Here is a 17,076-nt window from a genome sequence, read left to right on the forward strand (position 1 = left end):
TCAACCTGATGGCTTCATTTTACACCATTGGCCACCATGTTCTACTCCAAATACTCCACTCCATTAATATAGCACTCTTTTGGTTCTCCTTCTGTATCCACACCACCTCAACCTACCTACCTTGATCCCTCCAGTATCAGTCAAGGTTCTATCCTTAACCTCCTCCTCTTTTACCTCTTCACCAGTTTCCTCAGTGGGCTGATTAGCTACTTTGGTCTCAAATGTCTACGACACACATAACTACCTGTGTTCGCCTGCTTTCTGTCAGATATCTCCTGGATGCACAGTCATTTCCTCTTAGAGAAAATGGTAAAACATGTCATTGTCTCCCCCCTCTTCCCCTCACCAAGGTCCCCTTACAGATGACATTTCCCTCTCCTCTATTTTCTGTCTTGGTGTCAACCTTAGTCACCCGGATTACTGTAATCTGCTCATCTCTGGCTTTGCAAAATCCTCCCCAACAAATTTTTCTTTCTTGTCACTCCACAACTGCTGCCGCCCTACATCAGTCACTCCAATGGCTGCCTATCCCACATAGATTTAAATTCAAAGTCCTCTCACTCACCTACAAAACCTTTAACTACTCATTTCCTCCCTACCTCTCCAGTCCAAAACTTCACTCACACCTGTTTATTTTGCTCTGCTGATGACCGGCCACCTTCTTCCACTCTCATCTTCAGGATTTCTCCTGTAGCATCTGCAAACTCTGACATGACCTCCCACACGCAGATGGACTTACTTCCAACTTCCAAATAGGTCTTTAACCATTGAGACCAATCTCTTCTCAACTACCCCCTCCTAACTCTGCAACCCACAGTTCTGCCCATCCGTCCTCTTTGTTTCCACATATACTCTCTTAAACTGTAAGCTCTCAAGCAGGGTCCCATTTCTTTATGTGATTATGCAACCTAAGCATTGTATTTATTTATACTTGCAAAGTTATGTGCTGGACAGTGCCCATGCAAATTGTTGTATGTTTCTACCCTATCCACTGTGCTTTGGAACCCTTGTGGCTCCATATGAATGAAAAGTTTACAGTAATAATTTGAATGCCGTTTTGCTTTTTGAAACTGAAAGTTAGAGCACGGAGTTCAGCTAGTGAGGGGTTAAAACTATATCAGACATAAGGGACTAATACTCCATAAATGTCACTGCTGTCAGGATAGATTACTTTTTCCAGTGTAATACTTCTTTAGCAATACCCAAATTCTGGGCTATCACCAAGAGGGCATATTCAGTTCTACTTAAGGCAAAGCTATTCGTACTGATAAGCAGCATACTATTTAAATGTCTTCGTTTCAGCAAACCAAATATTCAGTGGTTAAGCCTGAATGAAGTATTATGAAGCATAATCCTCATCTTGTCGAAATAACAGACACAGCAATATGACTCATGTAGGGAATGGGTGGCCACAGTGTTTGCATGTAGAGCGATCTATATATTAAGCTTTATTATTGCCAGGTGAGAATAAAAACCTTATATTCTGAAGATAATGGCTAAGTGCAGAAAGTGCTAATTATACCGTACAAAAGGCCAGAGACGGATGAAAGGCTGAGGATGGCAAGCACTGGGAGACCTAACCCTAATTATGTGTTAAACCCATCACAGATTAGCCTGGTCTGCCTTAGCTAATTATAATATAGATAAAAGGCCTCAGGAAATTCTGCATAAATGAGGAGACTAGCATACAGAAAATCTCACAAAAAAGGGAGTGATCTATCTCCATGGATAAATGTGCACTGAGACGTTCCCTGCTCGGGGCTGATCAGGACATGATGAGAGTGGGGATTTAAATGTACGCTGCATTTCTTCGACTATATGGCAGTCAAGGCTGCTTTAAAGGCAGACTACCTATTTTATCTTTGTATTAGACCAGTGGTTACCAACCAACTCAAGTCCTCCAGTACCCCCAACAGGTCATGTTTTGTGGATTTCTTTAATCATGCGCAGGTGAGTTAAGATATAGTCTGCTGGGTCATTAATTATCTCACCTGCTTCTACAGGCAGAAGTCCTGAAAACATGACCTGTTAGGGGTACTTGGGGACAGGGAGTTGGGAACCACTATATGAGACATTTCAAATTCTCTCAACAAAAAATCTGTACAATAAGCAGAATAATTATAAAGTTTTTGTTTTACAACTTTGGTATAATGCTAAGGACTTGAGTATACAGTACTGGGACCACTTGGGTCACAAGATTGAGGTCCCACCACTGTTATGATGACCAGCCTCAGGCTTGTTTTCACTACTGTGTCACTGGACACTGCTCCAGAAGCTAAGTCCAAGGGGCGGTACACATGACAATTGCATAACAGTAAAGCATGCTCTGCACCAGCTTCCCTGAGTGATATGATGCAGCCACTGGAGGTGGGATATGACACATAGCGGAGAACCAGGGGCAATAAAGGTTATATCTATATAATAAAATGAACTGCTGAAAAAAAACAAGGTCATCACATTGGCATGTAATAACGGTTGGTATGACTCCTCCCACCCATGTCATAGATGCACAGTATAGAGTGAGGGGGTGGTGAGAGAAAGTGGGGAAGGGAAAAGTAGAGGTGAAGAGAGTGAGAGGGGTAGGGAAAGTGTTGGAGGGAGAGAATAAGGAGGGGAGGTGGTCGAGAAAAAAAAAATCAATATAATTTGCTATGGTCTGTCCCGTCTCCACCATGCGTGTGCCCCAATGGCTCCCAGTGCGGAGGAGACTGGACAGATAGGAGGACAGGGTCGGCCACTAGGAGCGGGTTGGGAGAGGTGCAACAGAGTGTGGTGCGGGCGGCAGATGGGATAGAGCAGAATGGGAGTGTGGCAGTCGGGACAGAGTGGAGCACGGTGCAGGGTATTGATTTGTATATGTTAGTCCGATTATATAGTGTGGTTGTAGCAGCATAATATGAGGGTTTGTGTATTAGTGTAAACAGTTAGGCAAGTGTGTTACTGTAGCCAGTAGAGACTTTGGGCAAATGCATGGTGTTTACTGGTGTATGGTGAATACATGGTGTTTAGGGGCTGTATGGTCAGATACTTCTATAATACACCAATAAACCATCACAAATTTAAATTGTAACGGTATTATTGTAGAGCAGATAACTTGTGATTCTGGGGATTGTATGTGGTCTCAGTCCCTAGAATTTTAAATTAAATATGGTCTCCTCAGCCTCTTTAAGTGCTCTTCATCACATTAGGGGGCCAATTCAATTAGCGGTGAACCGATTTGGTCCACGAGTAATTGCGCACATATGGGGCACTTACGGTAGCCGAGACTGCAGATTTCTGTTTGCAGGGCTGCGTACAAAAATCCACTATTTCCAGGCAAGATCAGGGTGTAACGGCACATCACAGAGCTCGTTTTTGCGATAACGTTTACATTGTTTTCTGGTTGGTTAATTGTTCTGATAATGCTTTCTACATATATCCTGATATGTAAAATTGTAGTTGAATAATCTATTACATATGCAGTCATGAAAGATAATTAGTTAGCCTCTAGAGGGGAGTACATCCATGGGCGACATATCTGCCAACCCAGGGATCTGCAGACCGAGCGGCAGATTGGTAAGTGTGCATTGGCTTACCAATCTGCCGCTTGATGTGTCAGCGCTGACATCACAACTAGATGGGCATTTAAATGCGCTCACCAAGTTGAAATGTCAATCACCGGCATTCCCTGTGACAAGTGTACAGACGGTCGTCTAGCCGCCCTTACACAGCCAGATGTACCGATATATCGGCATCGGCTGTGCTGCAGGACAGGTGAGCCATGTCTGTGATAACGATGTTATTCACAAACATATTGTCTGTGCACACCCGCCGATGCATTATTTGTCGGTCGTCGGCGTATTGAACGACTTATCACGTAGTGTGTACCCAGCATAATATAAATATTTTATTTCAACATGTGGAAATCTCTAAAAGACGCGTTTCGTCTCCTAATGGACTTCTTCAAGGGGATCTCATGTATGTATGTATGTATGTATTTTATACACATACACACACACACGTACACCCACCAAGTAGAAAAAGCAGCACTCGACAGGCTTGATCATATGAAAAAAATAAAAGTCCTTTATTAAACCAATATGTTGTTTCGGGGATATCCACCATCTTCAGGGACAAGCGTGTACTGAACAATGGATCACAACAAACATATACCCGCAACAGACGTGTAATTATTGATAATTCCACTCACTGTCAGCGCTGCCACGAGTGTCCAAACACCGTGCACCGGGATCATGTGTCGCAGAGTTGAAATATTGCTGGGTCACCTCATTCTGCAGCCTGCCCGCTCTACCCACTGCTCCACCACCCTTTCTGCTGCTCTGTCTGGATAAATGGAGGTTATTAGCCTCCTGTGGTAATGTAATATAGAAATATTATCCTCCAAACAAGTGTATATAACAACTGGTTCTAGCTACCTTTTGACTAAATCCAGTAGGGTCTCAATTGCTAACTTACAGTTTTCAGACAAAACAAACATAACTACAGCTAAATATAAAACACACTCCACATGCGCACACACACACAGCATTAAAAAACACAGATATATGCAGAAATGTATGCAGTACATGCACACTAGCCATAGGCCAGATAACATCAGACAGAGGTTATGATGATTTTATAGTTCACTGGTTATCGGAAATAAAACTAGCAACAGCCAGATCTGAGCTTTTCTGGTTAGCTGAATGCCCAATGTTAGTTGTCCAAAGTGCTATAATGCAAGAATGAATGACACCACGGTCTTTTAGTTCAGTGCAGGACATCTGGCCAACTCTTACAGTTTTTTTTTTAATGAAATTAGTATAGCAAATGTATCCTGCTTTCCTGAAACCTCAAATCGGTATAATAATATAATATTAAAAGAAAAAAAATCCAAAAAATCAAACTTTAAATTCTTTTATTACAAAATGAAAAAAATAAAATAAACAAAATTGCAACATAAAACAAAATTAAACTTAAATGTTTTAAGTAAAACATCGACTTAAAAGAAATAGTTTTTACTTTTCAAATGAAAAACATTTACAATAGTCATTCAAATTGCTTTCTAAAAAGCACAGCTTTTACCAGTGTAAGGATCTTACCCAGACCAAAAAAAAACGCATTAAGACGCTTTCTCCTATCATATACATTTACTACACACACCTTAAAGAAAATTTTAGTTTTAAAACACTGCATTTGAGTTATGCCTGCATCTTAATTCTACAAAATAAATAGTTTAAAAAAGTTAAATATAGAAGCAAAAAATAAAAATAAAAATACTGCACATGAACATAAAAAAACAAAAAGTAGCTTACATTAACGGTTTTACTTTGGCAGTGATGAAAATATCAGTCAATTTTATCAATTTACTGACAGATATCTTGATTTAAAAAGAAGCACAGCCAAACACCATAGAAAAGAGATTTGTTTAAACACAAATCTATATACATTTGAAATAACTATCAAAAATCTAAGATTTACAATATTTTAGGTCATCGGCATATATTTTACATGTATGCATATTTTTTTTCTAAATGTAAAATTCATGTTAAAAAGGAAAAATACATATTACATTTTTTGTTGCACATTAGGCATAGTCAGTATTTGCATGTCCATAAGATGTCACATTTTTATGTGCAGTGTCAAGTCAAGAACACATAGTCATATATTAAAAACCACAAAAAAGTTAATGAAAAATAGAGCATCACTTTAAAGCTGCAGTACCACTTAAGCCGCAAAATGTTCAAGTTTCCTACTTTAAATGCGGCTTTCTGAATGATCCTCCTGCTACATCCCACCTTTGCAGCCTCATAAACCCATGGTGTTGAAATCCTGAAGCTCCAAGGAGTGGAAGAAGCAAATGAGCAAATTTAACAACAGGTAGAAACGCAGCTCTAAAGAATATTTGTTTAAATAACATAGGTAAGGTTCAGAAATGTATAATTTATTTTATGATGCCCAAAATACCTGTTAACTCTTCAATCATAAGCTCACTTCTATAACAAAGAAGATGGAAAGAAGTGAAACGGATATCCTTTAAATCCCACAAGTTAAATTAGTTTTGCTTGCTATTAAAAAATAAAAAAGTAAAACTTAATGCTAAAGCATTATTACACATTTTTTTGCATTGTAGGTTTGGCAGCCTCTGGTTAAGTTTTATCTTTAAGGCATGAGCAAAAGTTTGGGCACCCTTTCTGTGGATTTGGTTACTTTTTAAGGAAAAAAAAAAAAAAGCTTGATTGACTGGTTATGGTGCATACACACTGTCAGATTTTCTGCCAGATCTGAACGATAACGGATTTTAAAAATCGTTCAATCGCTCATATCTGAAAGAAAATCTGACACGTGAACCTGCAACGATGAGCGTTCCCGCTTGTCAGATAACGATATCTGACATCTGATTTGGACGATTCCATTCATTTATAAAATCGTTCAAATCGTTGGTAAAATCGTTCATCTGACTGTGTGTCTGTACCATTAGGTTTTTATTTAATCCAGGAGAGGGCAACTGCAGAGTTGAATAAATATTCTGGCCCAGTCAAAATTCTCAGGATGCTGTGTTTTACACTCAACAACCATGATCCTCTAAGTAGCAGACAGAGGACTTAGAAATAAAAAAAAAAAAAAACAATTGACCACTACAAAGCAGGGGATGGCTATATAAAAGGTATATAACCAGCTTCCAACAACAGAATCATCATGGAAGCGAAGGAGGGGGAGGAGTGTTAAGTTGGGTACACACACTGGCAGATATCTTCTGCCCATCGGGTAGTGTGTACCCGCGATATGTCAGTGAATGTCGTCGTTCACCGACATATCGCATTGGCTGTGCTGCACAGCTGATGGGCAGATATGTCTACAGACATATCTGTCCATCGGCAGATGTGTACGGGCGGTCTGCAGACTGCCAGTACACACACAGCAGCAGCCGCAAGGAGGGGGGCGGGACACGCCACCCACCCGCTGGGACACGCCGCAAGACACAGATGATGGTCGCTCAGTGTGTATGAACGACCATCATCTGCAGATCACTCGATCTGCGATATATCTGTCAGGTGTGTACCCACCATTAAAGTCAAAGATCTGGAAGACAAGGAATAATCTCAGAACTGGTCACATATGCAAAGCACAACTCACATCTCATTGCAAAGGAAGCAAAGGACCTCCAGAAATGTTTACAGATGTGTCTTCACTTACTGGTAGGGTTGGAAATTTTTTTTTTCTTGTTTAAACTTTTTTATTTTGGTGTAAACCTGTTTTCTTTTTGCATGAATGTTTTAATGAAAGAAAAATTTAATCCTGTATATTAATACTGTGAAACATTGCTATGTATTAGAATTGATGCTTTCGAACCAGGTTTGAAAAAATTTTTTTTTAAAAAAATTAAAAAATAAAATTGAAAAGTAAATAAAACCTAAACAATCATTTCCCCTCGACCTGTTAAATTTGGCAATTGGGTAATAACTGCAGAATTGTGCCAAATTTAAGTAAGTACCCTGTAAATGTTTTTGTTTTAACGTCTCTTTGACAATTTGAGTGAACTACGCAGTTTGATCAAAGGTGCCCCAACCTTTGGCATGCAACCTTCCTATAGATATATCCTTTACAACAGGACATAAAATCACATGTCTACCATTTGGCTGGCACCAGGGTAGTTTCATGAATTGAAGTAATTCCACAATGCAAGCAGTAATAAATATACAACCCCCCCCCCTCCACCACTTCCGCTAATACAATATTTGGCAGTTTTGCCTTGATCTTTCAGGTATTGCATAGCAACATTAACTTATAGAATATCATGATGAGCTCATCACAATTTAATTATAAAGCACCAATACTTATTATCTCTGCGCATCTCGTTCTTTAACTGTAGAAGGAGACAGAAATATTGACCTGCAAATGTACTCACACCCTAGCACAAGATACCTCCCACTTGCTCTTATACACCCAAAATATGTGTTGGATCCAAGTGACTTTCCCCTCGTATGTGAAGTATTAATACACTCAATGAAGAAGCCAAAAAAAAATAGCAGATAATAGCTGCAATGAATAGGGTGCCTTCTTGGTATAATCCAGGTATCTCTATAAGGAGCCAGTCCAACCCCACATAGAAAGAATCAAGCGGCACTCCATTGGTCCTGAAGACAAGGTCCGCGGAGACCTTGAAACGTCGACTACTTTTGTGTATAATATGAACGTTTAATACACATCGTTTTCTATACCTTTGGAGTGCTGCTTGATTCTTTCTATGTGGGGCTGGACTGGCTCCTTATAGAGATACCAGGAAAAAAATAAATAAATATATATATATATATATATATATATTTTTATATTTATTACACACACACACACATATATACATACATACATACACACATATATATATACATACTGTATATAAAACACCTTAACGCTACATCTTCCCAAAATAACCTTTGCTTCACTAGTGCATAGAAAAAAAAAAAAAAAAAAGAAAGAGAAAGGAAAACGAAAAAATGTATAAATTTGAGACAAGCTTCTGAAAATAACTTGCTAACAATATCCTTGGTCAGACATCATAAGAATGTGCAAAGCCATAAACATCCGTGAAGCCAAGCTTTTATACAGCTTTTTAAGTATACAAAATATTTCTCTTTGTAAAAAGACAGTAGTTCATATAAAGTCTAAACATGAAAAAGTTTCTAGCAATACAACTTAAGCGTTTTGAGCAACAGTAGCTGGTTTTCTTAAATCTTTTCTCAAGAAAAACTTTTAAAGCAAAAACAGTTTAGTCTATAAATGTTTTTTTTTTTTTTTTTTTTTTAAAGTTAATAGACAGTGGCTGCTTTTTGGAAGAACAAGATAAAAAGTCTAACAAATATCAAAGATATTGGAGTGTGTGACAAATTCAATCCAAAATCTTTGATAAATAGGCACCAATTGCTGCATGATTTGTCACAATACTGACCAGTTTTCAAATGTAAAACTATATCGTACATTTGCTCAACAGGGTGGACTTATTGCCTCTTTGTACAGAATTTGATAAGACCATGGTCTTACTTTACAAAGTGGACTCACAAAAGAACCTTCTTCATTAGCATATAATGATAGAGGAACATTCCTCCTCGACGGAGGACACTTCTGTGTGGTCTTTTTAGGTCTTCCTCCTACGGTATAAGGAACTCCCGGCATCCCCAGCCATACACAAGAACAGGTTGAGTACAAATGCTACCAAACAAAGCAGCTTTAGAGTTTTCATCTCAAAAGCAGCCAAAGACGTTTTGGAGTTTAACACTATATTTATAGAATGTTTAAATAAAATGTAGAAGTCTGGTTCGTGTGGAAAGTCAGTTGGATGAGTTCTTGCTGGAGGCTGGTTAGGTGATTCTCAATGCAGGCTGGAGAAGTTCTCATGTATTAGTTATTGATTGTCATACTCCCTTTCAATCTCGCCCGGCTCATCTGGATACACGGCAGCTTTGAGTAGCTTTTAAGCAGCTGTTCTATGGCGACATGCCGCACGTGGAGCTCCGAGGACAGCGAGTCCTTTTCCTGCAAGACGCAACTAAGATCTTCGAATACATCTAGGTCAGACAGAAAAAAGGAAAGGAGTGAAAATGAACACATCTATTGTCATCAATGAGTTCCTGCCATTTAAATATATATATATTTTTAAAAACATTGATCATGGGTTTCTCGTCTTATTACCGATGTAGAACCTCTCTTGCATCTCCCAAAAGAGGATATGAACTTAATTAAAAAGGCTACCTTATGAGCAGGGGTTGCGAAGCATTTTTTTTTTCTATTTCGTGAATTGCTGTCTGCTTTGCAAAATGGCTCTGCTCAGTAAAATATTCCACTTAATGCCGGTAAAGCTACTCTAGTTTGCAAAGCGGAATCTAAAAATAAGGCTCTAATACCGTCAAGCACTGATAAGCTTTACTGTAACCTATACTTATCCCGCATATTCGATTACTGCACAAGCCATTCTAGTGTTGTGCAGCCCTAGCTGACATATTGATTTAATGCCAAGTAGTTCCTTAAAGCAATATTTCTGAATTTAAAAAAACAAAAAAACCTGCTATCCATGTCTCTCACACAGTATATAAATTACTCACAGACAGACAATGTATATGAGGCTGAAGCCTACTGATCTCCAGACAATACGCCAGTCATCGGATATTGAGACTTACCCTGGATTTGCCGTTGGAGATGTTCATTCAATCTTCCCAGTTCTTCTCTGCTCATCAAACTCACTAGAAGTGGGTGGGTGAAAACAGGCAAAAATCAACTACTGCTGCCATGGTAACCTGAGCTATTCGAAGTATCCAAACAAATGGTAATAACAAAGTGGCATGCAACTATGCACACCAACATGGTTCATTCAATGGGACAGTAAACATTATGGCATTTGATTGAAACATTACGTGGTCTATTTGAACAGGTTAAAAAGTGTATACATCAGCCACACACAGTGGCAGCAGCCATTTTGTGAACTGAGCCAATATGAAAAGTGAGGTCACTGAGACTGCATTCTTCTGGACATTGGCTCAGTCCACAAAATGGCTGTCTCTACTATAGGGTACATGTTAAAGATCAGGGAGCCGGAACAGGTAAGCTTGTTATGAAACTCTCTTAATTAAATACATACATAGTCAAGAGGGCCAGCTCATGTTTAAGTTACAAATCTGTGTTTCCACCATGTTAACAGGTAACCACAGGAGCAGAGGATGCAAATCACAGTGCTGGCGAGACATGAGGGCTCCACCCAATGTCTGAGCCATGCAAAATATCATAAGAAAACTGTCTGAGCGCTTGACTTTGTTAGAGGTTTGGTTAATTTCTCCCACTGTATAGGTAGGTCAGGAAGGTACTATAAAAACTATCGGGTTAAAGAAGTCTGGTAACTTTAGATAGATGGATGCAATTTAGTACAAGAGCATCATGATTTAAATCAGTTAACTGGTGCGGTCACATGAAGCGATTACAGCCAGGTGGGCTTATACTGGCATGCCATTCTGCTCCTTCACCCTGGGGCTAAAGGAGGAAATACATGTGCAGAATGGATTTCCTCCTTCTTATCCGCCTACCCAGCGAGCAGTGATGTAGTGGTCTGTGACTGCCAACATCACTGATGATTCTGCGCTCCAGAACGCTGTGTGAATGGCTCTCTGGAGTAAATGCCCCAGTAATAAAAGCGCAAAGAGGGGAACTTCAGATACCCCTGAGCACTATTAGTCTTATCCCTGCAGTCCCTGTGACACCCTCCTTTCTGCATGAGTGGGTTCGGAGATGTAAGTGCCACTGGAGAGGTATCTATGGCCACAAGGGGGGGAAGGAGGGGACCTATACCCAAGGGAGAATCTAAAGCCACAGCGAGGTGGTGGGTTAAAGCCACAAAGGGATTTATAGCCACTGGTGGTTAAGTTATCTATAGACAACAGGAGGGGAAAAAAAGTCTTCATTTGGCCCTATAATCATAGGTGAAGGTAATGCAACTGGGGGAGCTACTGCCACCGTGGAATCTATTGCCACTGAGGGAAGGGGACATAAGGACACTGGGGGTGAGCTAGGAATATTTAAAAATGCCTTTGACTTTCTGAGAAAAATAAAATATTGCCAGCTAATTGGCGTCTACAGCATGGGTCGACAATTATTACAGCAATCACACACACTTACTATTTATTACAGACGTAGCTTTAAACAAATCTCCTGTGTAGAGTCAGTCACTGTCTATTAGTCTTACGGTCAATCATGAGATGCATTTTGACAAAGCAAACATCTTAAGGCAGTTAATGAAGGCTGTACGGCATCACAGCAAATGTGACCTTGTGGTGTCCTTTGCACTAGGCTTGTGCTGCATTATAGACATATTAGGGGAATACTATAGAGAAGGCTGCGTAGCTAGAGTGACTGCACATAACAGGCATTTTAATAGGGCTGTGCATTTTGGAATACATCAATTACGATTGCTATAGAGTAATGACACACACACTAATGACATACCTTCTTCCTTACTGTAATGCTGGTGATTTCTCTGAACACTAGTTCCAGACTGAAGATTGGAGGTATCCGCTTCATGTTCTTTGCAACCATTAGGCCACAAATGGCTTCGGCAAAATGCGTTGTTGGTGTTCTCTAGCACGCTCATGCTGAATTCTCGGGCGTTGCCTTCATCTAAGATTCCCTGTCCACATCCAGATAGGCTGCAAGCTCCAGCATTTAACCACTTCTCCGAGTACTTGGGAACCTGCAAATCATGCTGGGGATGCAGACTTCTGTCATTTAGATGTCGGAATTTATAAAGCTTGTGCTGAGAGGGTTTGGAACAGTCTGAATCAGAGTATAAATCTTTATTTTGTGCATACTGAACAATCCAGTTTATTTTTTTGCTTAAAATAGTTTTGACTTCCTCATAGGGACTCTTGGTCAGCTTGGACCGAGGACAGTCCTGGTTTGCAATCTGGTGATATTTCTCAAAACAATCCTTGTGTCCTCGCAAAGATCTGGTGTGTAGAAGATCTGACCTCGCGATACCTAAAACATAGAAAAGAGCTAAATAAATAAGATCTCAAAAGCGAAAACAAAATCAATTTTTTTCCCATTCACCAGTGTAACAAAGAAAACGACAAATATTAACATTTTCTAGACATGTTATTTCTGTTGTGCAAGAACTACTCAAACATAGAAACACATGCAAAAAGCAAATACACCGGAAAAACACGGGCACATTGAGATAAAGGCTGCACTGGGGATAAGTTAGTACAGTACTTTGTTTTCATTTAAATTCCATAGTTTATTTTATACACCATATACCTGGGCACATGGGGCTATTTTTCGGGAAAAATAGGTTGGGGCGGAGCTATGGAAAAACTAAACAATATATATATATATATATATATATATATATATATATATATATAAATACAGTAAATTCAGTGCGCAAATCAATCAATCAATGCATAAACACATATAATACTGTGAAAAGTTTTTTAGAATCCAATAAATAGATGGATTTTTGGAACAAAGTAAATCTGTGTCACAGACGCCAGATATAGCACAGGCCACAGGTACCACACAGGCCGGCGTCTTCCCCACGTTAAAACCCGGATCCAAGCGGGTATTGGTTTATCTGGAATTGAGAGCAAGAAAGAAGGGGCGCCACATAGTGCATGAAACTGTAAAACAGATTTTATTGCAGACAGCGGACATAAAACTCGTTGCGTACCACAATCAGCGGTCAGATACCATCGCAAGTAATAAAAATGAAGAAGCCTGAATATCACCCGAACGTCTCCGGGGACTCCGTCGGCTATTCGACCAGTAATGGAAAGCAACGCCAAACCACGCCCCAACGCGTTTCGTCATCGACTTAGTCTTGCTCTCAATTCCATATATATATATATATATATATATATATATATATATATATATACACACATACACACACACACACACACAGTGGGGCAAATAAGTATTTGGACAGCCACGGATTATGTAAGTTGTTGCACTTTAAAAGATGAGTGAGGTCTGTAATTTCCTTCATGGGTACACTTCAACTGTGAGAGACAGAATCAGAACGAAACATTCCGGAAATCACATTGTATGATTTGTAAACAATATATTTGTATATTCTTGCAGAAAATAAATGTTTCGACACCTACCAACCAGCAAGAATTCTGGCTTTCACAGACCTGTTACTTCTTCTATAGGAAGCTCATCTATCCTCCACTCGTTACCTGTATTAATGGCACCTGTTTGAACTGGTTAACTGTATAAAAAGACACCTGTCCACACCCTCAAACAGTCAGACTGCAACCTCTCCACCATGGCCAAGACCAGAGAGCTGTCTAAGGACACCAGGGACAAAATTGTAGACCTAGACAAGGCTGGGATGAGCTACTCGAGAATAAGCAAGCAGCTTAGTGAGAAGAGATCAACTGTTGGCGCAATTATTAAAAAATTGAAGAAATACAAGATCACTGACAACCTCCCTCGACCAGGGGCTCCATTCAAGATCTCACCTCGTGGGGTATCAATGATCTTGAGAACGGTGAGGGATCAGCCCAGAACTACATGGGGGGATCTGGTCAATGACCTCAAGAGAGCTGGGACCACAGTCACAAAGGTTACACACTACGTCGTCATGGATTCAAATTCTGCAGCACCCGGAAGGTCCCCCTGCTTAAGCCAGCACATATCCAGGCCCGTCTAAAGTTTGCCCATGACCATCTGGATGATCCAGAGGAGGATTGAGAGAATGTCATGTTGTCAGATGAGACCAAAATAGAACTTTTTGGTATAAACTCCACATGCCGCGTTTGGAGGGAGAAGAATGATGAGTGGCATCCCAAAAACACCATACCCACTGTGAAGCATGGGGGTGGAAACATCATGCTTTGGGGATGCTTTTGTGCAAAGGGGACAGGACGACTGTTCCGTATTACAGAGAGGATGAATGGGGCCATGTATCGTGACATTTTGGGGAAAAACCTCCTTCCCTCAGTAAGAGCATTGAAGATGCAACGTGGCTGGGTCTTCCAGCATGACAATGACCCCAAACATACCACCCGGGCAACTAAGCAGTGGCTCCGTAAGAAGCATTTCAAGGTGCTGGATTGGCCCAGCCAGTCTCCAGACCTCAACCCAATAGACAATCTTTGGAGGGAGTTGAAAGTCCGTGTTGCCCAGCAACAACCCCAAAACATGACACATCTAGAGATGATCTGCATTGAAGAGTGGGCCAAAATACCTGCTGCAGTGTGTGCAAACCTAGTCAAGAACTACAGGAAACGTTTGACCTCTGTAATTGCCAACCGAGGTCACTTTACAAAGTATTGAGTTAAACTTTTTGTTTGTCCAAATATTTATTTTCCGCAAGAATATACAAATAAATTGTATGATTTTTAAACAATGTGATTTCCGGAATTTTTTGTTCTGACTCAGTCTCTCACAGTTGAAGTGTACCTATGATGGAAATTACAGACCTCTCTCCTCTTTTAAAGTGCAACAACTTACACAATCGGTGGCTGTCCAAATACTTTTTTGCCACACACACACACACACACACACACACACACACACAAGGCAGCGGCACTCCAAAGTAGCGTGCATGCTCCACATACAAGTACGGGCGATGAAGAGTTGTGCGCATTTCACAAGCATCTCTAATTGTAATTGAAGGAGCGTAACAGGGATGTAATGGGCATTCTTGCAGTCAAAATTCAGACTCTGCGTCCGTTCTTGGGCCGATATTGGCGCAATTGACATGACAGACCATGGACTTAAACTGCGTAAAATCCTGAGGTTATTATCCATATTTACCATTATTACACAGTACTTTTATTCCATATAATATTGTTGGCAGACAGTTCTCTTTTTAAATGCCAAGCTTATTACCTGGACGACTGGAGTCATACTGTGCAAGTTCCTACTCAAAGACCTCACACATTTAATTGTAGATATGGGATGGGGAATATATGAGGGTGGTTCAATAAATAAGGCAACAAGACCTCTCATTGCGTACATTTACTCAACTCGTACATATACGTATAAATTAATAGTATGGCCTAGGTACAGATTAATTTTCCACATAGTCCCCACATTGGTCTAAGCATTTGTTTCAACGGTACACCAATGAATCAATCCCGGCATAGAAGACATCAGTGCCAAGCGCCTGAAGCCAGGACATGACGGCTTGCTGAACTTCACTGGTTGGTTACGAATCACCTTCCACCCAGGTGCTTCCACAATGGTCCAAAACGATGGAAAATCACTTGGTGCCGGGTCAGGGCTGTAACTAGGATGGTCCTGTACCTTCCAATGGTGGCGCCGTAACAACTCACATGTGCGGTTGGCGGAGTGTGGCCGCCATCTTACAACTAATGTTGCGACAGTATGACTGATAATAGGCGCAGTCTCTGGCCGTGAGAGGAAGCAGTGGTCTATCTGCTCTGGTGGGAAATTAGAATGAAAGAGAACATTACACACGCGAGAGGTCTTGTTACCTTACTTATTGAACCACCATCGTATATACACAAGAAAATGTCAACTTTAGGCTTTGCTTCAAACTAAATGATGAAAGAATATCTTATTCTTCAGGAAGATTAGAGGTAAAGTTCTCTCTCTCTCTCTGAATCGCCATTTGCAAATGAAAAGCGTGGCGTTTGGGACTTAAGATTTCCAAATATTCTCATTTTAAAGACTTTCCTTTGAACAACCGGTGTTCAAAAAGCAGGTAGGACTGCAGAAGAGAGATAGGATATAGGATTGATTTAATTTCATGCTTATTAGCTGATCTTGCAAAGGAGCTGAAATTCTTGACAGCAAGGGACAGTGGTGGACATGAAACGTCTGACAAACAGGAATAGAAAGTAAAATTAGGTCACTCAGGCATCAAGCATGAACACTACTGTGTACCAAAAATACATGTTAGCATTGTTTTATCCTAAAGGAGGAGGCGTTCGTACTGAAGGCACCGGAGTGACATTTTTTTTTTTTATTTTTTTTTTTAACGTAGGTGTATAATAAGCAAAAAAACTTTTCCAAATGTTTTTTTTTTTTTGTAAATATTGCAGGAGAGTGGATGTAAAGGCAAAAGCAGTCACCGGATAACGAGGGACCCCTTTAATGCTTGAACCTGGGGGCGACGCATCTGTAAGAGGGTGGTTTCTGAGATACGGATTAAATGCAAAGTGTTACTATGAAAGAAGCCTACTAAAAACACTGTGGTATTGTACTTCTAAAATAGACAAGCAGCTGGCAGATTCCTGACTGAACCAGTCAGCTGGGAAACAAACTTATGTGCTAAATTGGAAAGAGAAGGGGGAGGGGGGGAAATGTGGAAAAAAAAAAAAAAAAAAGCAGTTTCTCTTGTGTGTGTGTAGATTTAAGCCGCGGGCATGAAATGTGCATCTCCAGCTCTGAGCATACTGCTAGAATGTCATACCAGAGGCACACGCGATCCTTATGTGGGCAATGGACGAGGGCTGCAGAGAAGCTGACAGCTTGACTGCCTTCACCCCGCAGCCGAATAGCTTCTTAATACGGACACAGCCAGAACTGTACATAAGCCCCACTCTATACTACACAAACTGACTGCTTATAATGAAAACGTTCTCC

At 40.3% G+C, this 17,076-nt stretch overlaps 1 protein-coding gene across 3 annotated transcripts in view; it reads right to left on the minus strand.

Annotated features, from left to right (window-relative positions):
• Window positions 1–7,698: 7,698 nt before the first annotated feature.
• The window catches only part of CUNH21orf91 (chromosome unknown C21orf91 homolog), a 40,452-nt gene continuing 31,074 nt past the window's right edge, over window positions 7,699–17,076 (minus strand). For all 3 annotated transcript variants that reach the window (XM_088481677.1, XM_088481678.1, XM_088481679.1), the window contains exons 3-5: window positions 11,962–12,492; window positions 10,149–10,211; window positions 7,699–9,539 (exon numbers count right to left, since the gene is read on the minus strand). In XM_088481677.1, coding sequence (XP_088337803.1) covers window positions 9,373–9,539; window positions 10,149–10,211; window positions 11,962–12,492 — 761 coding nt within the window. In that variant the 3' untranslated portion in view covers window positions 7,699–9,372. The remainder of the gene's footprint in view (window positions 9,540–10,148; window positions 10,212–11,961; window positions 12,493–17,076) is intronic.

This window comes from Taudactylus pleione, unplaced genomic scaffold, assembly GCF_031769625.1.
Source record: "Taudactylus pleione unplaced genomic scaffold, aTauple2 ptg000276l, whole genome shotgun sequence".
Taxonomy (NCBI): Eukaryota; Metazoa; Chordata; class Amphibia; order Anura; family Myobatrachidae; genus Taudactylus; species Taudactylus pleione.